Raw genomic sequence first — 26,480 nt, forward strand, 5'->3', positions numbered from 1 at the left:
ATATGTTGATCATATCTTTTTAGAAGACACAGAGTTGGGTTTGGATCTTTGATGAATCTCTCTTTTAGGTCAAGCTGAATGAACGAATCATAGCCACTTCACAAGGACTTCTAATCCGCTCTGTTCAGGATTCTGACCAAGGACTATATCACTGCATTGCAACAGAAAACAGCTTCAAGCAGACAATAGCCAAGATCAACTTCAAAGTTTTAGATTCTGAAATGGTGGCTGTTGTGACAGACAAATGGTCCCCATGGACCTGGGCCAGCTCTGTGAGAGCTTTACCCTTCCACCCAAAGGACATCATGGGGGCATTCAGCCACTCAGAAATGCAGATGATTAATCAGTACTGCAAAGACACTCGGCAGCAACATCAACATGGAGAAGAATCCCAGAAGATAAGAGGGGACTATGGCAAGTTAAAAGCTCTCATCAATAGCCGGAAAAGTAGAAACAGGAGGAATCAGTTGCCAGAGTCATAATGTTCTCTCACTTGGGGCTTATGTTCCAGTAAAGAATGGTCTGTCTTCAATGATCAAATTTTGAGCAAAGAACCTTGTGTTTTAACCCATAGGAAATTCCTGATAAATGTGGTTACTCACTCCCAAAGTGAATATTACATGAACTGAAATGAGCATGCATTTTCTTGTATGATATTGACTAGCACTAGACATGTCATGGTCCTCATGGTGCATATAAATATTTAAGTTAACCTAGATTTTATTTATATCTTTATTTACTTTTTCTTCAAAATCGATATGGCGGCTATAAAACTAAAATTCTTACATCCCTTAATTGAATAAGGGCCATAACCCTGTGATTTTCCTTCCTTGCATTAACGGTTTAGATTTGGAATTGTCACTGATTTTAAATATGAGCACAAATGCCACATTTAAAACTTTTACATTGTAAAAGTGGTATAAATACATGTGATAGAGTAGCTCTCAAAAGAAATATTGAATAGATACAAGTCAAGGAAGAAAGCATCTAAAAATTGTATAAAACGTGAGTGATTCATAAATAAAACAATGAACAGTTTATTTTTTTCCAGTGAAATATATTAAATTTTTTTATTATTGTGAAAATGGTCAGTTGCTGATACCTGTTATTGATCTTTGGTTTTTTGTTTTGTTTTGTTTTAGGAAGATTAAATGACCCTCACCATAAACATCTTTGATTGGAGTTATGTCAGTGAAGCATTTAAGTTTATATTCTTATGCTATTACCTTCCAAACGAAAGCACTTTTTTTGGAAGTTATTTAAGTTATTTTAGACTCAGAGAATATAATCTCACACTGTTTAATTAATTACTGTATTTGTTCTAACTTTCTAGTCTGCATGGCAAAGTAAACAATATAAGAAGAAAAAATGAAATATCAAACTTGTATATGAGAGGTGAAACTAAAATGGGGAAAAATAAAGTAAGGAATGTAATTTTATTAAGAGCTGTTTATAAAAAATATAACTAATTTTTAACATCAGTGATTAATTTCAATAATTAACTCTCACATTTTTTTGGTTTGCCAACCTCAGATATCATACAGATTTTAAGTCACCAATTCATTTTCTTTTTAAATGATATTTAATGTGTGCTGAAGAGGTGCTCATTTTGTGGAGAAATGAAAAAAATTCAAATATGAACAAAAATAGACATACTTTCTTTTAAAAGAATGCTGGTACTTATGCACACTGGTATATAAATACAAATATGATAAGTTTTATAATGAGTAAAATAACTTTCTTCTATTTGTAAGTTTGGATCCTTTCATTAGAATAATTTATTTTTGAACGTTTTACTCCAAATAGCAATTAAATGGGAGAAATATGAGAAATGTCTTTCTATTGTTATATTTCCTTTAAAAACACAACTTTTGCTTTTTTATTTTATTTACTTTTCAAGAAATAGTCATGTTTCCAGGTGCAAATAGAAATTGCATCATATATCTTTTCAAAATCTAGTACAAAATTATAGGTATAGTTTATAGTACACAAAGAAGTTAAGGTAGATTTATTACCTTTTTAAACGCCACAGTATAAAAGCTTGAGCTAAATCATTGTCCAAATTAATGTGATCATTGATCAGAATCTAAGAAGATTTAAGATTTCTGATTTCTTATTTAAGATTTCTGATTTCTTATTTAAGTGGTGGTAAGTTATGATATTATAAGAGGAGGCCCCAGTGAGGGCAAACACTGCATTTAAAATACAAAACATAAATAATGTTCATTCAAAAATAAGCTAATAAACAAAAGCTATTTTCCAAATGTGTATGATTCTAAAGTACTCACTAAAGCAGTTTATTATACAGATATTTTGCCTGCTTAAAGAATATAACTAAACTTCTTTATTTCTTCTCTATGTGCAAAAATAGAAATGCACATCAGTGGAAAGCCAAATCCATCTTCAATGTTTATGACCATTCTATTCTATGTACAGAGTTAAAGTAAAATTGTTTTAGAGTCAGAAGATAGGGTAACTACACAGGTCCCCTTGCTTAGTGTAAAACCAGAATGATAGACAATAAGGGTGTTTAGTTTTGTAATATTATTTGTGCTATTTAATACCTTCTCCTTTGAACATTATTCAATTGTATATACTTTTATTACTTTTAAAATTATAGAAAATCTTGAACATAACTGCCAAATGTAAAGAAAAATTTCTCAAAAAATATTGTCAACATATACTGAATATTGGTGGTTAATTAGTATTATTTTGTGTAGTTTGACATTTCAGTGATTTAATATGTTTTCCATTTGTATTGTACATAAAATTTCCTAGGAATGCACTTTTTTCAAAGTGTAGGTTTGTGAATAGATTTTAGCATGATGAAACTGTCATTACGGTGAATGTTCACTCTGTGAGAAAACAAATGAAATGTAGTTAGTAGCTTAATATTTAATTGGATATTGAAGAAATCATTTGCCTGGCAAAATAAAACATGTTGAATTCCCCAAGAATGTCTTCAACTTTTCTTTCTTTTTATTATTATTATTATTTTTGTTTTTAATTTATATCCAAGTTAGTGAGCATATAGTGCTATAATGATTTCAGGGGTAGATTCCAGTGATTTATCCCGTATGTATAACACCCAGTGATCATCCCAACGAGTGTCCTTCCTTATGCCCCTTAGCCATTTAGCCCATCCCCCTACACAACCCCTCCAACAATCTTCAATTTATTCTCTGTAGTTAAGAGTCTTTTCTCTTTTGTCCCCCTCCTTGTTTTTGTATTATTTTTGCTTCCCTTCCCTTATGTTTATCTGTTTTGTCTTAAATTCCTCCTATGAGTGAAGTCATATGATATTTGTCTTTCTCTGACTGGTTAATTTCGCTTAGCATAATATCTTCCAGCTCCCTCCACATAGTAGCACATGGCAAGATCTCATTCTTTTCAATTGCCAAGTAATACTCCATTTGTGTGTGTGTGTGTGTGTGTGTGTGTGTGTGTGTGTAGGTATATATATATATACCTACACACACACACACACATATATCCATACACCACATCTTCTTTATCCATTCATCCATTGATGAATATTTGAACTTTTCCATACTTTGGCTATTGTCGATAGTGCTTCTATAATCATTGGGGTGCATGTGGCCCTTCGAAATAGCACACCTGTATCCCTTGGATAAATATCTAGTAGTGCAATTGCTGGGTTGTAGGGTAGTTCTATTTTTAATTTTTTGATGAACCTCCATACTGTTTTCCAGAGTGGAAAACCACCAGTTTGTATTCCTACCAGCAGTGCAAAAGAGATCTCTTTCTTCACATCCTTGCCACCATGTTGTTGCCTGAGTTGTTAGTTTTAGCCATTCTGACTGGTGTAATGTGGTATCTCATTGTGGTTTTAATTTGTATTTCCTTGGTGATGAGTGATATTGGGCATTTTTTCATATGTCTTTAGCCATAGAATGTCTTCTTTGTAGAAGTGTCTATTCATGGCTTTTGCCCATTTCTTCACTGGATTATTTGTTTTTGGGTATTGAGTTTAATAAGTTCTTTATAGATTTTGGATACTAACCCTTTATTTGATATGTCATTTGCAAATATATATCTCATTCCGTCAGTTGCCTTTTAGTTTTTGCTGATTGTTTCTTTCACTGTGCAGATTTTTATCTTGATGAAGTCCCAATAGTTCATTTTTGCTTTTGTTTCCCTTGCCTCCAGAGAAATGTTGAGTAAGAAGTTGCTGCGGCCAAGGTCAAAGAGGTTTTTGCCTGTTTTCTTCTCTATAATTTTGATGGCTTCTTGTCTAATGTTTAGGTCTTTCATCCATTTTGAGTTCCTTTTTGTGTATGGTGTAAAAAAGTGGTCCAGGTTAATTTTTCTGCATGTTGCTGTCCAGGTTTCCCAGCACCATTTGCTGAAGAGACTGACTTTATTCCATTGGATATTCTTTCCTGCTTTGTCAAAGATTACATGGCCATATGTTTGTGGGTCCATTTCTGGGTTCTCTATTCTTTTCCATTGATCTGAGTGTTTTTGTGCCATACTGCCTTAATGACTACAGCTTTGTAATACAGCTTGAAGTCTGGGAGTGTGATGCTTCCAGCCTTGTTCTTTTTTTTTGTTTTTGTTTTTTTTTGTTTTGTTTTGTTTTTTTCCAGGATTGCTTTGGCTATTCGGGATCTTTTCTGGTTCCATACAAATTTTAGGATTGTTTTCTCCAGCTCTGTGAAGAATTCTGGTGTTTTGATAGGGATTGCATTGAATATGTAGATTGCTTTGGGTAGTATTGACATTCTGACAATATTTGTTCTTGCAATGCAATCCATGGAATATTTTTCCTTCTTTTTGTGTCTTCAATTTCTTTCATAAGCTTTCTATAGTTTTCAGTGTATAGATTTTTCACCTTTTTGGTTAGGTTTATTCCTAGGTATTTTATGGATTTTGGTGCAATTATAAATGGGATCAATTCCTTGATTTCTCTTTCTGTTGCTTTATTATTCGTGTATAGGCATGCAACCGATTTCTGTGCATTGATATTATATCCTGTGAATTTGCTGAATTTATGGGTCACTTCTAGCAGTTTTTTGGTGGAATCTTTTGGGTTTTCCACATAGAGTATCATGTCGTCTGTGAAGAGGGAAAGTTTGACTTCCTCCTTGTTGACTTGGATGCTTTTTATTCTTTGTGTTATCTGATTGCTCAGGCTAGGATTTCCAATACTATGTTGAATAACAGTGGCAAGAGTGGACATCCCTGTCCTGTTCCTGACCTTAGGAGGAAAGCTCTCAGTTTTTCCCCATTGAGGATGAGAGTAGCTCTGGGTCTTTCATATGTGGCTGTTATGATTTGAGGTATGATCCTTCTATCCCTATGTTTTTGAGGGTTTTATCAAGAAAGGATGCTATCTTTTGTCAAATGCTTTCTCTGCATCTATTGAGAGGATCATGTGGTTCTTGTCCTTTCTTTAATTGATGTGATGTATTACATTGATTGTTTTGCAGATATTGAACCAGCCCTGCATCCCGGGTATAAATCCCACTTGGTTGTGATGAATAATTCTTTTAACATATTGTAGGATCTGGTTTGCTAGTATCATTTGTTGAGGATTTTTGCATCCATGTTCATCAGGGAAATTGGTCTGTAGTTCTTCTTTTTAGTGAGGTCTTTTTCTGGTTTTGGAATCAAGGTAATGCTGGCTTCAGAGAATGAGTCTGGAAGTTTTCCTTCCATTTACAATATTTTGGAACAGCTTCAAAAGAATAGGTGTTAACTCTTCTTTGAATGTTTGATAGAATTCCCCTGGAAAGCCATCCGGCTCTGGACTCGTTTTTTGGGAGATGTTTGATTACTAATTTCATTTCTTTACTGGTTATGGGTATGTTCAAATTTTCTCTATTTCTTCCTGTTTCAGTTTTGGTAGTTTATGTTTCTAGGAATTTGTCCATTTCTTCCAGATATCCCATTTTATTGGCGTATAACTGCTCATAATATTCTCTTATTATTGTTTATATTTCTGCTGTGTTGGTTGTGATCTCTCCTCTTTCATTCTTGACTTCATTTATTTGGTTCTTTTTCTTTTTGATCAAACTGGCTAGGGATTTATCAATTTTGTTCTTTCAAAGAACCAGCTCCTGGTTTCATTGATCCATTCTACTGTGTTTGTTTGTTTGTTTGTTTGTTTTGGTTTTGATAGCATTGTTTTCTGCTCTAATCTTTCTTATTTCATGTGTTCTGCTGGTTTGTGGTTTTATTTGTGTTCTTTTTCCAGTTCTTTAAGGTGTAAGGTTAGGTTGTGTATCTGAGACCTTTCTTCATTCTTTTGGAAGGCCTGGATTGCTATGTACTTCCCTCTTATGAACGTGTTTTGCTGTGTCCCATAGGTTTGGGGCTGTGGTATTATCATTTTCATTGGCTTCCATGTGCTTTTTAATTTCTTCTTTAACTTATTGGTTAGTCCATTCATTCTTTAGTAGGATGTTATTTAGTCTCCAAGTATTTGTTATCTTTCCACGTTTTTCCTTGTGGCTGATTTCGAGTTTCATAGTGTTGTGATCTGAAAATATGCATCGTATGATCTTGATCTTTTTGTTCTTGTTGAGGGCTTATTTGTGTCCCAGTATGTGATCTATTCTGGAGAATGTTCCATGTGCACTCGAGAAGTATGTGTTCTGTTGCTTTAGGGTGAAATGTTCTGAATATATGTGTTAAGTCCATCTGGTCCATTGTGTCATTCAAAGCCATTGTTCCCTTGTTGATTTTGTGTTTAGATGATCTTTCCATTATTGTAAGTGGGGTGTTGAAGTTCCCTACTATTATGGTGTTATTATCAATGAGTTTCTGTATTTTTGTGATTACTTGATTTATGTGTTTGGGTGCTATCACATTTGGAGCATAAATGTTACAATTGTTAGATCTTCTTGGTGAATAGACTCCTTAATTATGATGTAATGCCCTTCATCTCTTGTTAGAGTCTTTATTTTAAACTCTAGATGGTCTGATATAAGTATGGCTACTCTGGCTTTCTTTTGGTGACTATTAGCATGATAGATGGAGAGCCATCTGTTTAATTTCAATCTGAAGGTGTCCTTAGGTCTACAATGGGTTTCTTATAACACCATATAGATCTTGTTTTCTTATCCATTGTGTTACCCTATGTCTTTTGATTGGAGCATTTAGTCCACTGACATTTTAGAGTAAGTACTGCAAGATATGAATGTATTGCCATTATGTTCCCTGTAGAGTTGGAGTTTCTGGTGTTGTTCTCTGGTCCTTTCTAGTCTTTGTTGCTTTTGGTATTTTTTTTTTTTTTATTCCATCTTTTCTCCCCTCAGAGTATTCCCCTTAAAATTTCTTGCAGGGCTGGTTTAGTGGTCACGAACTCTAATTTTTGTTTTGGAAAATTTTATCTCTCCTTCTATTTTGAATGACAGTCTTACTGGATGAAGATTTCTTTGCTGCATATTTTTTCTGATTCAGTGTATTGAATATATTCTGCCACTCCTTTCTGACTTGCCAATTTTCTGTGGATAGGTCTGCAACAAATCTGATCTGTCTTCCCTTATAAGTTAAGGACTTTTTTCCCCTTACTGATTTCATGATTCTTTCCTTGCTTGAGTATTTTGTGAATTTGACTACGATATGCCTTGTTGATGGTCGATTTCTGTTGAATCTAATGGGGGTTCTCTGCGCTTCCTGGATTTTGATGTCTGTGTCTCTCCCAGGTTAGGAGAGTTTTCCACTATGATTTACTCACATAAAACTTTTATCCCCTTTTCTCTCTCTTCAACTTCTGGGAACCCTATGATTCAGATGTTATTCCTTTATAATGAGTCACTCTCTAATTCTTATATCGTACTGTTTTGCCTTAGTTTCCCTTTTTTTCTGCTTCATTACTCTCCATGTTTGTCCTCTATATCACTGATTTGCTGCTCTATTTCATCCCTCTTTGCCACTGTGGCATCCATTCATATTGCTGCTCAGTTATAGCATTTTTTATTTCATCCTGACTAGATTTTACTTCTTTTATCTCTGCAGAGAGGGATTCTATGCTTTTTTGAACCACAGTTAGTATTCTTATTGTGATTCTAAATTCTGGTTTAGACAACTTGCTTGTATGTGTGTTAAGTCCCTGGTTGTCATTTCTTCCTGTTCTTTCTTTTGAGGTGAATTCCTTCATTTTGCCATTTTGAAGGAAGAAAAAAGGGTTAATAAAATTTAAAAAAATAAAAATTACAAAATTAAAAACAACACCAAAAAAATCAAATAAAGGGTGCTAACTCCTAGGTGTGGTTTGGTCTGGTTGTTGAAAGAAGCTGTATAGAAGAGAAAAAAAAAGGGAAGGAAAGAAAGGGAAAAAAATAGGAAAAAAGAAAAAACAAAAAAAGGAAAGCATTGAAAAGTTCAAAAAATGAAAAAATTAAAGAGAATAAAATGAAATAATGAAAGTATAATAGAAATTTGAAAATTTACACAAAGTATAAATATAATAGAAAAAAGAAAGATCTTTTTTATAAAAACAGAAAACAAAATTTTTTCTTTCTGTATTCAAGAATAAGAAAAGAAAAAGAAAAAAAAATTGAATGGACGGACCAGTGAATGGAATGAAATAAGATTGAAATTACATCCAGCTTCCTCTAGAAGTCAAACTATGAAGCCCTTTATAGTCCACAAACTAATCAGGGAGAGAGATTTGTGCTCTTGCAGAGCATGGTGGCCCATTTGAGTGGGATTTAGTGTAGCCACCACATTCTCCACTAGATGGCGCTACTTAATTTGCTGGGGTGGATCACTGTGGTGCGTGTAGGCGTGTATGCGCATGCGTGGGAGGCGTGAAAATGGTGTCACACAGCTGCCCCTCTCTGGTATCAGGACTCTGTGCTCTTGCTGACTGGCAATCAAGCACACCCCTCCCGTGTCTCTGGCTTCCGTCTCCTCCCGGCTTCTACACTGTGACCAAGTTGTTCAGCCTGCCAGGCGGCACGTGCCTCCCGAGTTTTAGCTAAGTCGGGCGGCCGCGTCTCCAAACCCCTCCCTTCTGAGCACCCTGCAGCTTTGACCCGCTCAGAGCCTCTGGTGAAAGGTCTCGCGAGTAATGGCTGGGTGCCGGCCCACCCCCTGGAACGTTGGCAGGACTGTGTTGCTGTAGATGCTCAGAGACTGCGGCCGGGTGCCAGCCCGCCCCAGAGAAAGTTCGCGCAATCGTGTAGCAGCTGTGGTTCAGAGATTATGGTAAATCACAACATCCACCTGGCACCAGGCTTCAGTGAACTGTTAACGTGTTTTTTCCAACACCAGCGAATGTGGCTGTTCTCTGCACAGGACCGGACGTCCTCCAGCCTGAAGACCCCTCTGCTCTTGCTGTCTGCTCCTGGGCTTTCGCCCTTCCCACCAGAGCACCACCAGGTATTGAGCTGTGGAGTTTCAGGCTCTTCACTCCCCTGTTTATAGTGTACTCATGGAATTTAAGCCCTCTCCTTTCTCCTTTCTCCCTTTTTTTCCAGTCCCTTGCAGTTCCTTTCTCCTTTCTCTCTTTTTTGTTTAGTCTACTCTTTGTCTTTCTTTCTCTCCAGCTGCTTTCAGGATGGGTTGGGGGGGGGGGCGGGGAGAAGAGATTGCTTTTCCTGTACTCCCCACCCACCCCCGCCTCTCCATCCTCTTTCTGCAAGCAATAAGTTCCCTCCCTATTCTAGGTAGCTTCTCTCCCCCAGTTCACCTCTCCGTGCCTCGTACCTACCTGCCAAGTTCTGTGGTTCAAGTTGTGCAGATTGTTGTGTTTATCCTCAAACCAGTTTTCTAGATGTGCAAGATGGTTTGGAGTTGCTCTAGCTGCATTTCAGGGCTGAGGGAAGCAAAAAAAAAAAAAAAAATTCCATGCTGCTCCACCATCTTGGCCCCTCTCTCAACTTTTCTTTTTAATGTTGGAAACTTATAATTGCTTGTTGACATGATAGAATCTACTGAAACTTATACTTGTTTTTCTCTTTTTAAGTTTTACTTATTGATCCATTTTTGTGAAAATAATGCATCTAGATATTTCAAAATTCAAAACTTCCAGACGAATATACATGGAAAATTCTCCTTGTACCATTTTCCCTCATTTATTCAAGTCCTAACCCCAGAAGAAGCAAATATTGTCAGTTTCTGTGTAAATTTCTATATTTTACATATATGCAAGAAAATTCCCATTTGTTTTCTCTTTAAAAGGCATTGTTCATCCATTTACACCTATCAGCTTTGCAGATTATGTTGTTTCTAACAGTGGGGGGGGAATGTATAGTTTAGGAATGCTTGGTGTTTGGAGCCAGACTGCCTGGATTTGAATCCAAGCTATCTTGGAAAAGTTACTGAATTTCTTTTTGCCTTAGTTGTCTGCCCAAGTTCATACCAGTAAAGTATTAGAACAGAACATATGATATACTAAGTGTTCAATAATATTTAATGTTTTCTTTGCTTAGAAAGTGACATATTGTTAGAGCAGAAAGGAATCTTCATCATGTTCTTTGTTAAGTTACATGCCAGTGACCCAGGTTGGGGAGTCTGCAGTCAGCAGGTTAGATAACATCTTACCAAGTAAAATGAGCCTTTATAAAATTGAGGGGAAGGTAGCCACAAGTTAACTCATAATTCTGCTAACGCATTTGAAAGACAGAAGCATTAGAGATTTCTTCTATTTCTAGGCCGTAACTCTGTAATAACGTAAGTGGAGAAAAAGTGAACAAAAATATTAAAAATTATCTCAACAAATAGTCCAACCTCATGATTCAACAATACTCCCTAATTGCATCATTATTTTTCAGAATCTCTGTTGCTTTTAATTCATCTTAACCTTAGTTTAAGATGATTGTAATATATTTCGTATCATTTAAATGTGCTTTTGAGGCTTTATGCCTCCTACCTAAGCGAAAAAGAATTTAAGAAAAAGATGATGTAGGGGCGCCTAGGTGGCGCAGTCGGTTAAGCGTCCGACTTCAGCCAGGTCACGATCTCGCGGTCTATGAGTTCGAGCCCCGTGTCGGGCTCTGGGCTGATGGCTCGGAGCCTGGAGCCTGTTTCCGATTCTGTGTCTCCCTCTCTCTCTGCCCCTCCCCCGTTCATGCTCTGTCTCTCTCTGTCCCAAAAATAAATAAAAAACGTTGAAAAAAAAATTAAAAAAAAAAAAAAAGAAAAGAAAAAGATGATGTAGGGGTGCTTGGGTGGCTCAGTCAGTTGAGCATCTGACTCTTGATTTCGGCTCAGGTCATGATCTCACGGTTTTGGATAGAGCCCCGTATCCAGCCTTGTGCTGACAGTGTGAATGAAGCCTGCTTGGGATTCTGTCTCACTCCATCTCTGCCCCTCCCCAACTCCCTCCCTCCCTTCCCTCTCTCTCTCTCAAAATAAACTTAAAAAAATTAAAAAGAAAAAGATGATGTTTTTCTATACCTATTCTTGTAGCTAAAGTCAAGAAAAACATTGCACCTTTGTATTACAGCATAGTTAAGCCTGTAAAACACTTAAGTCTAGACAAGGAAATAATCAGACTCAGTAGAAATGTTTATTTACCTAGAGGCATTGAGAATTTCATTGAACTTTATGCATGATGAGAAACCTTTGGGAGACTGAATTTTTATTGTTTTTCCTTTAGATTTTAACCCACCATCCTTTCATCCATCATCTTTTGCACAAGAATACCAGCCTCTCTGCAAAATCAAATCATTTGCTATACATTCTATGTGTGTGCCGTTCAGTGAATCCCATTGTCAATAAATTGTTTTTCCTAAGGGGTTTCTGATATATATATATGTATATATTTCATTTTTTTGTAGTTTCATAACAATATTACTTTCACAGCACATAGATATTGAGAATTGGGAGAACTAGCTTCAAGATAAGAAAATGCCATCCTCAGTCTAGTGACTAATGTGTTTGTCTATTCACCTCATAAAATAATACTTCAACGCAGTTTGAATTGTGTATTTCTCAGGGCTATTATGCTGCCATGCTCGAGTGTTACTTACATAAAATGCTATTAAAGAATGACATTATAACAAACACATTAAGACTGTTTATTCTATGTCAGGTTACCTCTGTGTTCCCCAAGAACAAAAGCATGGTGAAGTCTATCCCTTAAGAGTTTCTCTGAATTATTTATATAAAAATGTCATTCAAGCAGTTTATGACTCCAAAAACAATGATTTCTGCATGGCAGAATGGATATATGTTAAAATTATTATGAAACTAAAAGCCATTATAGTAATGGATATCTCTCTGGATATTTTTCTTTTTTTAAATTTTTAAAAAATGTTTTATTTATTTTTGAGACAGAGAGAGACAGAGCATGAGCAGGGGAGAGACAGAGAGAGAGGGAGACACAGAATCTGAAGCAGGCTCCAGGCTCCCAGCTGTCAGCACAGAGCCTGACGCGGGGCTCGAACTCATAAACCATGAGATCATGACCTGAGCCAAAGTCGGATGCTTAACCGACTGAGCCACCCAGGCACCCCTCTCTGGATATTTTTCAATATACATGTGATCCTTGGCTCATGAAGGGGGTACAATGACATAAAAGGAGTTTCCTGTTTTGTCTTTCAAAATGTTATTTCTACATTTCTATATAGGAAAAAGGAGTTGAAGCTTTCTGTTTTCTTTTTTCTTTTACTTACTTGTGCTTTCATGTTGGATATGGGAGGTTGTAATACTCTTTCTTTCTCTGCTACATCATGGCTTTCCAGAGAAGCTGGACCTTCAAAGTATCTTCTTTTGAGTTGATGTGATTTGGCATTTGTAAATCATGGTTTGATGGTTGAAGTCAACTTGACTCCTGAATAGGAAAAGAAGCTGTGGGAAACACAACCTGAGGAAGTGCTAGTTAAGCCATATCAGCTTGGGACAATCAGTAAAGTCCCAGTGATGTTTTTATTTATGTATGTGTATATATTTGTTATATCATGAATTATGCACACATAAATTCACAAAACAGCTGTATTCTATTTATTTATTATTTCAAAATAAGTCTCAATTTCTGCTCCAAGTTTCTATTCCAGCTCCTCCACTTATAAATGATATAACCTGGGAACATTGCATCCCCCTGGATGAACTGTTGCTTTCTCTAAGATTGGAATTATAACAGTATCACATATAGTAGTGGTGAGAATTAAGTTAAGTTAATACACATGGAATTCTTGTAGTGCCTGACACATAGTGAAGACCCAGTAAGTACATGCTATTATTTTTCCACTAGGAGACCAAAGCTATTTCAAATACTTGGGCATTTGTTCCTCTTTTATCTCAGATTGCATCAAGGTAGTTCAATTGGTATTTGATGTAATTTATCTATATTGGCATGCATGGCAACATAATTTTTTTTCATTAAACTTTGCTGTCAGTGCAGAGGTATCCCCTGGGTTGTCCCTTGTTGCCCATGCAAAGTCCTTTCAGAGCAGGTAAACTTTCCACTACATCCAAAAATGCTTAGAAGAATAAAGATAATTATTTCTGCTATTTTTGCATCATTCTGGGAGACAAGCCAAGAGCCCCTCTTACCTAAAATTACTGGGGAGTGTATGTGTGTGTGTGTGTGTGTGTGTGTGTGTGTGTGTGTGTTTTCTTGGCCCCTCCCAGATCTTATACATCCTCAAGACACAAACCCAGAAGTAAGATAGAAATATAGGACCCAAAACCCCTATTGTACTCACCACCCTTTACTTTTCATTGTTACAGTCTCTGATGGCAAGAATTATTCATTAAATATCTCCCATGAGATTAAGCAGTGGCTTTCACACCCTGGCACTAAAGTACCCTCTAAGATATTTTTGAAAAGCTGTGTAGCCCCTAACACATTTCTAAGTTAACATCTCCTTTTTTTATTCTGTTTAAGTACTTGCAAAAGATATAATTTCTGGTATGGCATAATTATGAAATTTTAAAATAAAGCTGGTGTTTTTGTTTTTTAATTTTTTTTAATCTTTAGTTTTGAGAGAGAATGAGTGTGTGAGCAGGGGAGGAGCAGAAAGAGAGGGAGACACAAAATCCGAAGCAGGCTCCAGGCCCTATGCACAGAGCCCAGTGCAGGGCTCAAACTCACGAACCATGAGATTATGACCAAAGCTGAAGTCAGACGCTCAATCCACTCAGCTACCCAGGCACCCCTATTTGTTTTTGTTTTTGTTCCATGGTTTATCTAGAGGTATGTTGATACAGTTCCAAATGCTTAGGGACTTTTTTTCAGATATCTTATTATCAAGTATCTATTAATTTCTGATTAAATACCATTGTGGTCAGATGATATAAACGGAATGGTTTCAAGCCTTCGATATTTATTAGGACATTTTTTGTAACCAGTCTATAGTCTGTGCTAATAAATGCTCCACGTCTGTCTGTTAGGTGTATTATTCATTGTCAACTAGATCATATTGGTCAATAATGTTTTTCACATCAATTATATTTTTATTTTCACTTTTTGGGGTTTGTTTTGTCAACTCCTGAAAGAATATTGTTAAATTTCAACTATGCCTTATGTCTGTTTATTTCCCTTTTATATCTACCAATATTTCCCTAGTGTATATAGAAGCATTCAAAGTGCATACACATTTAATACTGTTATTGTTCTCAATGAACTTGATCCTTTCAACGTTCTAAAAGGTTTTGTTTTTTTTTTTTTGTACTAGTTTTTCCAAAGTCTACTTAGTGTAATTCTATATCGTCACAGCATGGTACAGATCTTTCTTGACTTACAAAGGGGCTATGTCCTGATAAATCCATCGTAAGTTGAATATATCATAAATCAAAAATGCTTTTAATATACCTAACCTACCAAACATCATAGCTTAGCCTGGCCTAACTTAAACATGTTCAAAATACCTTAACCTATGGCTAGGAAAAATCATCTAACACAAGGCCTGTTTTATAATGAAGTGTTGAATATCTTGTGTAACTTATTGAAAACTTTACTGAAAGTTGAAAACGGAATGGCTGTCTGCATACAGAATGACTGCAGGTGTGTGGTTTGTTTACCGTCATGATCACGTGGCTGACTGGGAGTTGCAGTTCCCTGCCTGTGAGGATCACAAGACAATATTATACCACATATTGCTAGTTCAGGAAAAGATTAAAGTTCAAAAATCACAGTGTGGTTTCTATCTACTGACTGATTTGCTTTTTCACAATCCTTGAAAGATGGCAGAGTTGAAAAACCATACGTGAAAACATCATAAGTCATTTAGCTATATTTTTGTGCTCTTTTTGATGATCTAATGATTACAGTATTTTTCTTTATGTATTCATGATATACTTTCAAATGATAACTATTTTTAAAACATTGTAAGAATCTTGCAACTGGGTAATTCAACTTACCTTCCTCTCGCTTCTTATTCTCTTGTTTTATTATATTCTATTGTTATATATGTTCTAGTTCCTATAATAATTATTATTATTGCTTTCTAAAATGATAGCAGTGGAATTAAAATACAAGAATTTGGCACCCACCATAATATTTTTAAATAATAAAGAACAAGTTCTCTTTTAGCAGTCAGAAATTATATATTATTCCTATTTTTCCTTATCCATATATCTATTCTTGCCCTACAAAATTTTATCCTGTATAAGCTTTATATCTTAAAGACTTAGATTACTCTCTTAAACAATTTTGCAACAAAATACGTATATTTGTTTAATTCCCATTTTAAAATATCCCATGGCCATAAGGCTCTAATGTTAATATTTTTAGATTAAGTTAAAATTATAAATTGCTATAATTTGGCCAAAGACCACAAATAAATTCAAAATTCTGAGTCACCAAACATAAAAAGTAAAATCTTAAATGAAAACACATGTAGTGAGATGAATGGAATGGAACTTGTTCTTCTTCTTCTTCTTTTTTTTTCATTAGTTAAGGTACCTGTGTGCAAATCTTACTTGAGGGAATGAAACAAGGTTTAACCAAAATCTTACTCCTAAGTTTTGTTTTTAAATTTTTTTTTTTCAACATTTTTTATTTATTTTTGGGACAGAGAGAGACAGAGCATGAACGGGGGAAGGGCAGAGAGAGAGGGAGACACAGAATCGGAAACAGGCTCCAGGCTCCGAGCCATCAGCCCGGAGCCTGACGCGGGGCTCGAACTCACGGACCGCGAGATCGTGACCTGGCTGAAGTCGGACGCTTAACCGACTGCGCCACCCAGGCGCCCCCTAAGTTTTGTTTTTAGATATGAAAGCCTGAACAAATTGTACTTACATAATTTAATGGAGCTAGAAGAAGTTTCATTATAGTGCTGCTATTCAAATATTTAGATATCTTTTGAAGAACGTCTCACATCATTATTGTCAGAATCTGTTTATTTATTTGTAATTCGTGTATAGCTGATACACGACATTACATTAGTTTCAGGTGTACAGCATAGTGATGCAAGTTCTATGTACATTATACTCACAACATGTATGGCTTCCATCTGTCAGTATACAATGCTCTTACAATACCATTGACTGTATTCCCTATGCTGTGCCCTTCATTCCAGTGACTTACTTATTCCACAACTGGAAGCCTAACTCTCCCACTCCCCTGCACCCATTTTGCCTGTTGCCCTCACCACCTCCCCCCTGGAACCATCAGTTTGTTCTTTATATTTATAGATCTGATTCTCCTTTTTTGTTTTTTGTTTTTCCTGTTTGGTTTATTAATTTGTTTTGTTATTTTAGGGTCAAAATTCATTTTAATCAATAAGCTAACAATTTGATTATGTTCTCTTACAGTCTTATTTAAACAAATTTTTTGAAACCATCATTCTTCTCAATACTTGTCCCAATACTTAGAGCCCTGCCTTTGATGGATTTTCTGCTTCAGTGGGGCCATCTCCATGGTTTTTCCAGAATAATACTTTGTAATACAGACTTCCAGAAGCTGCTTGCTTACTGAGTGGCCTTGGGAAAGTTACTTAACCTCTCTGTATCTCTTGTGCTCCTTATCTGAAAAAATGAGGAAAATAATATTACTTACCTCATAGGGTTGTTATATATATATATATATATATATATATATATATACACACACACACACATATTATATATATACATATTATGTATATACATACATATGCATGTACATATTATGTATATATATACATGTTATATACATATACATATATATGTATACACACATACATATATGTATACATGTATATATATGTGTGTGTGTATATGTGTGTGTGTGTGTATTGTTTACAACAGTCCTGCCGCATGATTAAGATATTATTCAGTTAATGCTCTTCTTACATGCTGTTATAAAAACCCTCTGTTTCATTCAAAATTTCCAGTGACAGTTTATCTTTACTATTGCTCTAATTTCCATTATCCCTGCTCCCCTGCCCTGTCCAGCAGGCAATCTGACAATCATTATTAAGTTATGCCCCTTGTCGATCTTCATTTTTAACCCTAAACTTTTATTTTTCCAAATCAGGAAAAGGCTCTTGACCCATTCCTTCCTCAAGTTGAATTCCTTCACCATTTACCTGGTAACCTTGGATTTACTGTGAGAAGCCGGCTTTCCTGGAGCTTAGATTTATTCATCCTGGATGTTAGCTGTCATCTACAGTGTTACAAACTTGACCTTTTTCATAAGACTCCTTGCTATCCCCTTTTTACAGCCTCCTGTCAATTCTACCCTGGCAACCCTCCAGGCATAGTAAATCTTGTCTGAATTCACAGTGGGAGAGAAAACTGTGCTAGGCCACTCATAGCATCAACAGTTACGGCACCATCAGAACTACCATTATTATCCTCTTAAAAACAGCCATCTATTGAGCATTTTCTGTGAACATTGGTATACAAAGGTATGCACTATATCTAACTATCTGCTTCTTTCACAGGAAGGAAGTAGATGGTATTAATATGTTTTGCAAATGACAAAACTGAGAGTCTTATGCATTTACATACTTGCCCTGAGTGAAAAAACTTTCCAAAGGCCCAAAAGCATAAAATGCAAAGACTCTAGCTCTAGGCTTTAAGCATATTCCATATTTCATTATCCAGAGTTTCACTAAGGAATATCCATGACAAAAATATTAATATACAGTAATATGATTTATAGGTCTCTAGGTAACCTCTTACTCAAACCATAGAGTCTGAATACCTAGATTTGACTTTCTAGCTTACTATTGCCTCGTTTTGCAGGTCTGAGGTTATCATGGTAACAACAGTCTCATGGGACTATCAAGGTTGAGATAATTCATGTAACGTACTTGGAATTTACATAAGGTAAAGTGAATATCAAATAAATATTGGCAGTTTTATTACTATGCCTCTGATACTGGAAATACCATTTATTAATTCTCTCAACAATTATTTATTGCGCACTTAGTATGTGCCAGGCAGTATTTTAGGTATTAAGGTTATGGCAGGGAATATATCACTATCTCTCCTTTTGTGAAATCTACTTTCTGGAGAGAAAGACAAGAAACAAGCAAATAATTAGGTAATAGCTTAAGTTGAGATTAGTGCTATGAAGAAAATTAAATAAAGGTAAAGGAGTCGTGGAAAGATCAGGGGGGAAAGAGCATTCCAGACAGAGAATCAAGCCAGGACAAGACTCTAAACTGAAGAAAATTTTGCTGGATTTGAGGGAAAGGAAAGAAGACCTGTATGGCTGAATCTAAGTAAAAGAGGAAAATCCACATGTGAAATGAGATCCAAAAGGTAGAGAAACCAAGTCACTGTGTCCTGATGACGAGGGTGAGAAATTTAGACATGACTCTAAGGCTTACAAAAGCTACTGGAGGCCAGTGATGTCAGATGACTGATTTACATTCAATACAAAATATTTCTAGCTGTATTTCAAAGGACTTTGAGAGCAATAATGCAAACAAAGAAAACAGAAAGACCAACTAGGAGTCCAAGACATTTTTGAAAGCACATAACTCTGATAGATTTAAGTATTGACTCTCATTCACATGGAGGTACAAACAACTAGTAATAGATCCCTCCTGGAGTGTAGTTTTGAAACAGGGAAGTAAGGGTTGATATGAGACAGTATTTATCCCCTGTGGTTGAGGAAGAATTGCTGGTTCGGTGTGCCCTAGAAGGGCAAAAGGAACACCAACAGAGGTCAAGAGGTAGCTTGAAGAAAGCCCTAACAGTGGTCCTGAAGCTAGAATATGCAGAAACTGTCAGAATCAGGGATTTATTACCTAGTAATGTCCAGAGAAGGAAATGGCTTTGGTTTCAATATTGGGAAACAAAACAGTCATGGACAAAAATCTAAGGGTCGTTAAAGACAATGTTGTGTGGATGCTTTAAGACAGGCTAGGCTCACATGGACAGTGACTGTAAATAACTGAGGATGCAAACGGCTGTTATGGATGAAGAGTCCACAATAAATAACCTTCCTGAAGATACGATGCAACATGATTAAGAGACCAAATATTTGCAAACGCCAGCTGTTTTAATGGCCCCGTTACTTAATCCTGATTTTATTTACTGTGGAATGATGCACTTTCATCTTGCATTTAGAAATAAGCTGTCTACGTCAATGGGGACAGCTTAGGGAGTGGAGCATGTGGTGAAATATCATTTTTCAGAAGGGTGAAATGGCCATGCAGTTTTTGTAGGAACTCATATCTTTAATTAGGTCACTGGGGTCAGCACTGAAACAGTGATTCCCTGACTATTCCTACTCCTCACAGTAGACTCCCACACCCTAGGTTACTGCTTTCCTCTGCCCTGTGAAAAAGGGAAACAAAGTGTTTCTGGAAAGATGGTCTCTGTACTGAATGCCTTGAGACAGTTTCATCAGAAGCTGGCATTGAGGTTTTGAAAATCGAGTTAAACCCAGGTTTCTTCTTAGCAACAGAATAATTATGGACACTTGTGAATAAAAATATTTATGGAAGATAAATTTGAGGAATAGGAGAAGGAATAAAAGACTGATTCACTTCTTTACCTCTCCTTAAAGAGCATTACCCTGTACCACCCACCACTACCAAAACCATTAGCTTAAGGTCAAGAAAAAAATATTTATAGCCAGAAAACAGCAAGGGGAATGCTTAATGTGTTCTGAGATTATTAGCACCGGTTTTTCTTCAATTCATTAGGAGAAATCATAAAAGTATTTTTTTCAGGCTTCCTTGAAATCCTGTCATTTAGAAGAAAAGGATAGCTTTGTAAAGCCTTCTACTTCCCCAGGTTAGTTTATCCTTTCTTGCTGTTCCCACAAGACTTGTTCATACTATTATAGTATTCACCCTGTTTATTACATTTAACCTCTTATTTTTGTGTCTTGACGGCTATTTTATTCCTAGTGTCTAGGGCAGTGTCGACCATATAATAGGTGCTTACTAAAAATATGGGGCCTTCCCTTTTTAATAGTATATAGTAAGTCCTTTTAAACTCTAATATCTAATGAACAGGAAATCATTAATACTATATACTGTAATACAGATTTCAGAGCATGAACAGTTGTTAGTTTGAAAGTTCATAAACTTTTCATTATGGTAACTAGAACACTCACTAACACTTATCAACAAACAAGTAAAAATCTACCGTGTACTTCCATATAGGAAATGAATAAGACCATCGCAATTCTCCAAGAGAAAGTAAAAACGAATATAAAATATTTGTTCATAGAAGATGACACTTAAATGACTGTCTATTACAAGGGCAACAAGAGAACATGAATAAAATATGTGCTTTACTCTATTAGTGTTCTATTCACTACATGAGTCCTATTGAAATAGGCTTATCTGTCTCCCACCACAGTACTTATCTGGTAGGCATTGCGATATGAATTTTATAGATGGAAAATTAAGCTCAGGCCTTCCACAGCTCACAAGTTGCTGAGCTAGGATGGAAAACCACACTTACTTTTTGTCCTGTACCTCCAAGGTAGTAACAGTTGAGAGAGTGAGGAGATCACTGTAGTAGTCAGGAAAGGTTTCATGTTCAGAGGGTCTTACAATGGACTGTGCAGTATTAAATTTATATAGGTTAATGAGGAAGAAGGATATTGCTGTGGGTTTAGAGGTGGGAAATGTCTAATAAATACACAAAAGAAGATCCACTGGTTGATTCTGAGAGTTGACATTATGAAGAGCAAAGATTAAGTTTGATGTATGTGCAAGCAAATGGCGTACATAATGAAATAAATGTGATCTGCTGTTCATTTTTGAGAAGGATATACTTAAGAAGGGAGAAATAACAGGGAAATGTTTACCATGATGGATGGATGAATGTCCTGGCTGTTCCTCTAAGGAAATCAAAGTGAGACGGAGGCACTAAAGTTAAAGTGGTGGAAGAATAATGAGCACTTATGTGTTCTCAATAACTCAGTGGGCACACCGAGCACTAGGTTTTCACACTTACACATAAGTGTGAAAGCAGAGAATGCCTGTGATACTTACATTTGGGTTAATTGAATAATTACTAATGGATTGGAATATTGCCAACTTTGTGCTTTAGGTTTTTATAAAAGAATTAATAATAATAATGATGATGAAGACAATATAGCTCACATTAACGAATGCTATTTCTAATTACCAGGCATTGTTGCATATGTGCATTATCTTGCTTAATTATCATTTTCAAACCTAGGAACTACATACTTTTATTATTTACCTTTCTACAGATGATGAAACCAAGGCATAATTATATTAAGAAATTTAACGTTAATCAGAGAGTTAGTAAGTAGAATATTCTAAACTATGATGCCCTTATTATATTATGATTAGTTGCCCATAGGTGTCCAATGAGACCCAAGTGATTTTTAATGTGGGGATAAGACTTTTTTTTTAGTTTTATTTACTTATTTTGAGGGAGAAAGAGAGAACACAAGCAAGGAAGCAACAGAGAGTGAGGGAAAGAGAGAAAATCCCAAGCAGGCTCTGAACTGTCAGCACCAGACCCCAGTGCGGGGCTTGAACTCACAAACCGTGAGATCATGACCTGAGCCTAAATCAAGAGTCGGATGCTTAACTGATTGAGCCACCCAGGCACCCCAGGAGATAAGTTTTGATAGAAATATTAATTTCCATAAAGGAGAACTTGTAACTTTGTCATCTTTTTAATAGACATTTGTCTCTGCAGATAATATGATTGCATCATATCAGAATTTTTCATAACTTCCAATTATGCCAAAAACAACTCTAATGTCTCAGAACATCACTTTTATCACAAGAAAAATCAGTGATAAGATCAGGTTAAAACACCACCCATGTGTAGAATTATTCACAATAGGCACACTTTAGTTGTGAAAAACTTTCTGACGAATTTAGCAAACATAGGGCTTAAGAATCCAAAAAATCTAGGGCAATGGATACACATTGTCAGGACACACTGAAACAGCTAGAGATGAAAAACAAAGTGTTTTTAGTTAAAAGGCTCTTACAACTCAGAATACTCTGCAGTGAAAAGTGTGAGGACAGGTGAGAAAGCCAGGGCTCTTATAAGAGCTCTTACAGAACCATTATACAGATTACAAAATTGAGACCCATAAAGAAGTCAACACATTTTATAATTTGGCCAGTTCTATTTCTCGATGCAGTGCTTTCCCTATATACATAAGTGACCTAGAGGTATGGTTAAATAATGCAGAAAAGTGAACACAAAACCAAAAAATTATTCTTTTGGCTGCCAGCATAAAATAAGTGAGAGCCTGAGTTCCTGAGATTCCAATTTATTGCCTGGCTGCTGTTCAACTGCACTAACTAGACCAGATTTTTTTGGTCAGTCTCATTTGGCTTTGCTCAGCTACACATGGCCTTGGTGTAAAGCAGGGCCAAAATGAAACAAGAATATGTTTTTCCTTAATCCACATTTTCTGCTTGGTGAATAAATGAAGAGCTTTACCCTCAGGGTCACAATGACAATTTCATCCAATTTTCTCAGCAGTAGTTGATCATTATCTTGTCAGCATCATTGTTTTTATTTTTGTTTTTAAACCGGCGCTGGGAGTCAGACAACCAACCACAGGTATAGGGGATAGAAAAATGATCCAAAAAAAAAAATCATTAAAAAACCCAAGTTTGTCCTCTGCTTTGCCTCTCTTTTGTAGAGAAGCCAGCATACTATGGCCTGACAATTGATGGATATACCTCTGACCTAACCCAACATCATCTTACCCCCCTTCCAAGTGACCCTCTTTTCCCCATGTCCCCCATCATTCTATCTCCTCTATTCCAGTGCTTCTCAAGATTTAACGTGTATATAAATCACCTCCAAACCTTGTTAAAAAGGAGATTTTCATTCAGTAAGCCTAGGATGGATGTGGAAATTCTGTATTCTTTTTTCTTTTTTTAAAAATATTTATTTAGGGGCGCCTGGGTGGCGCAGTCGGTTAAGCATCCGACTTCAGCCAGGTCACGATCTCGCGGTCCGTGAGTTCGAGCCCCGCGTCAGGCTCTGGGCTGATGGCTCGGAGCCTGGAGCCTGTTTCCGATTCTGTGTCTCCCTCTCTCTCTGCCCCTCCCCCGTTCATGCTCTGTCTCTCTGTCCCAAAAATAAATAAAAAATGTTGAAAAAAATTTAAAAAAAAAAATAAAAATAAAAATAAAAATATTTATTTATTTAGAGAGAGCAAGTGTGTAAGGGATAGGCAGTGAAGGTGGGAGAGAGAATCCTAAGTAGGCTCCACCCCACCAGCGTGGAGCCCGAAGCGGGGCTTGATCTCCCCAACCCTGAAATCATGACCTGAGCTGAAATCATGAGTCGGACGCTCAACTGGCTGAGCCACCCAGGTGCCCTGGAGATTGTGTATTTCTAAAAAGCTTGCAGAAAATGCCCATGCTGCTGGTCTGCAGGCCATATTTTGACTGGCAAGACTCTATTTTACTTTTATAATTGATGGTTGAGAGGATGAAGGTAGATTTTGGAGGGAGAAAAGAATTCATTTATTTCTCCTTTCTTCCCATTCTTCACAGAAAAAGCGTTCCTTTTCTTTGCACACTACTAGAAACAATCATGATCACCTGCGATTATTAAGAAGCACAGACAGTATTTCCTGAATTATAGGTATTCTAAGGAAATTTCTAAGATTAAAGTAATTTCATCTAAAGTCGTAAAACAGTTGTGAAGCAGCCTTCCAGATTTCAGGTTTTGGAAGAAAGGTGAGCAGCAGCAACCTGAGTGAGGCAACAGGTGGTGAGGTCTGTTTATTAACAGTTTGGTCTAGACGAGGAAGCAGAGAACAGAGAGGTCATGGAACTTGCAGTGGGAACTAAGGAAATAGAGTTGTATAAGAATTTTACTTCAGATAATTTAAGTTTATAGACCACTAAAACAAAGAATCAGTGATTGGGAAGAAGAAATATTGAAAACAAAAGTGGTTTTACTGTAAGTCAGATAACTGAATGTATGGAATATATATAGAAGGCTGCTGGGTAAAATAATTTTATTTTAAATTATTTTTAAATGTTTAATTTAGGAGAGAGAGAGGATGGAGGGAGGCATGGGGAAGGGCAGAGAGAGTGGGAGAGAGAGGATCCCAAGCAGGCTCCACATTGTCAGCCCTGAGCCCAACACGGGCTCAGTCTCACAAACAGTGAGATCATGACCTGAGTCGAAATCAAGAGTTGGATACCTAACCGACTGAGCCACCCAGGTGCTCCAGTAAAATAATTTTAAAATTAAAGAAAAAAAAGTACATATTAATCTTTTCTAAGCTGGGTGTCTTACTGAACTGTAGACACACACACACACACACACACACACACACTCTTAATACCTCATCATTTTATTTATTTTTTTAACGTTTATTTATTTTTGAGACAGAGAGAGACAGAGCACGAACAGGGGAGGGTCAGAGAGAGGGAGACACAGAATCTGAAACAGGCTCCAGGCTCTGAGCTGTCAGCACAGAGCCCGACGCGGGGCTCGAACTCACGGACCGTGAGATCATGACCTGAGCTGAAGTTGGCCGCTTAACTGACTGAGCCACCCAGGCGCCCCATTATACCTCATCATTTTAAAAGGCTTCTTGAGACTGTTGTGACATGGCTGTTATCACAGAGGATAGCAGGAAATGTTACAAAATGTTCTCTAATGTTAAGGGCAAGGGTATGATCTGAAGAGTGTATTTGATAATATACCTGATAATTCTGTTACACCAGTATATGCAGATGTCATTATTTTACAATGGCAAAGAACAGTTTTGAATGAGGTATTCTCTTCCATATTCTGCACCTCATTAGCCACCACAGGACACCCACAAGTGGAAAAGGAGGTTCGTGACATTGTTTAGAAGTAGGATTATTTGCTTTGCTGTCATCATTGAGCTATACTTACAAATATATAGATTTACTCATTTAACATCTGCTTCTCCCATATGGTTACTCAGAAGTACAGGCTTAGATCTTTCTTGAGATAAGCAACTAAAATATTTTCTTAACTAATGGATGGATAATGATGCTATCAATTTTGTCACTTCTGCAAATTCATCTTTGGACACTGTATTCAGATTACCCTCAAATGTGCATTTAAGTATCGGATACCACCTAAATGTCAGAGAGAGAAAAACTAGACTAATCTTGACAGTCTGGAAGAGCAATGTTGTCAAAGGTCATCAACAAGTCTGACAGAACAGTCCTCATTAACAGTGTCTGTCAGCACCTCCATTTGGAAGTAATTTGGATATTTGCAGTGACCCCATCAGTTCTGATTGGCTGGGCAGTGACCTTGACCAGGGTGAAACCTGTTCAGTGTAGCTCATACAATGCACTGTAGGTGGAATTCAGGATGACAGATGGCAGTGGGGTCAGTAAAGAGGAACTTGTCCGTCACTGCTATTGAAGACGAAGCCACTCAACAGCATAGTTCAACCGGCACAGGAGCTGTGTGTGCATGTGCCACAAGAGAATTGTTCAAGTTCTTTATTTTTAAAGAAATTCTAGTCTCATAATCTCAGAATTCATGAGATTGATGAATAAGTGGAAAGAAAAGCATAGCGGTTGGAGTTTAGCAGTAAACTATGCATTTCAAAACTTGTCTTTGAGTCAATAGCCAAGGCCTAAAAAGTCATGCTGCCTATGTCTTTATTGTAGATAAATTCCTAATCAAAAACTGGTTCCTGTAATATTTTTCTTCATTCTTGCTAAAAAACTGGGTTACCAAGAGTAATTACTTGGCTCTTCTGGCAGATACAACCCTTCCTTTTACCTCCCTCATATATCACAGAATCAATATGAAATATAACTATGATAATACAATATATTATATATTCTAAGTGCTAGACTATAAAAACAATTATATCTTCCAGAAATAATCAACCTTTGATAGAATAATCTGGATCTGATTTTTGTAGTTACAGCAGCACTTCTTTTTAGTATAAAAAATTAGGAATGGATCGGATATTGAATGTCATGTATAACACAGCGTTTCGATTCTGTGCTCTGAGTCTGTCATTCAGAAAACACAAGGCATACTGATGGGCTAAGGACCTAATGGAAATGCATATATGTCAACTAGAATAAAATGATGAATCAAAAAGAAAATGCCATAACTTTCAATTACTCATGGGATTTTTAACAATCTAGAAAACCTTTTTGAATTCAAGACCTTTCTTCCCCATTTGCTGC

At 36.5% G+C, this 26,480-nt stretch overlaps 1 protein-coding gene across 1 annotated transcript in view; it reads left to right on the top strand.

The window, feature by feature from the left end:
• Positions 1-2,957, top strand: part of SEMA3C (semaphorin 3C) — a 177,511-nt gene extending 174,554 nt beyond the window's left edge. The window contains exon 18 of the mRNA XM_058725269.1: positions 69-2,957. Coding sequence (XP_058581252.1) covers positions 69-482 — 414 coding nt within the window. The 3' untranslated portion in view covers positions 483-2,957. The remainder of the gene's footprint in view (positions 1-68) is intronic.
• The last annotated feature ends 23,523 nt before the right edge of the window (positions 2,958-26,480 follow it).

This window comes from Neofelis nebulosa, chromosome 4 (assembly GCF_028018385.1).
Source record: "Neofelis nebulosa isolate mNeoNeb1 chromosome 4, mNeoNeb1.pri, whole genome shotgun sequence".
NCBI lineage: Eukaryota > Metazoa > Chordata > Mammalia > Carnivora > Felidae > Neofelis > Neofelis nebulosa.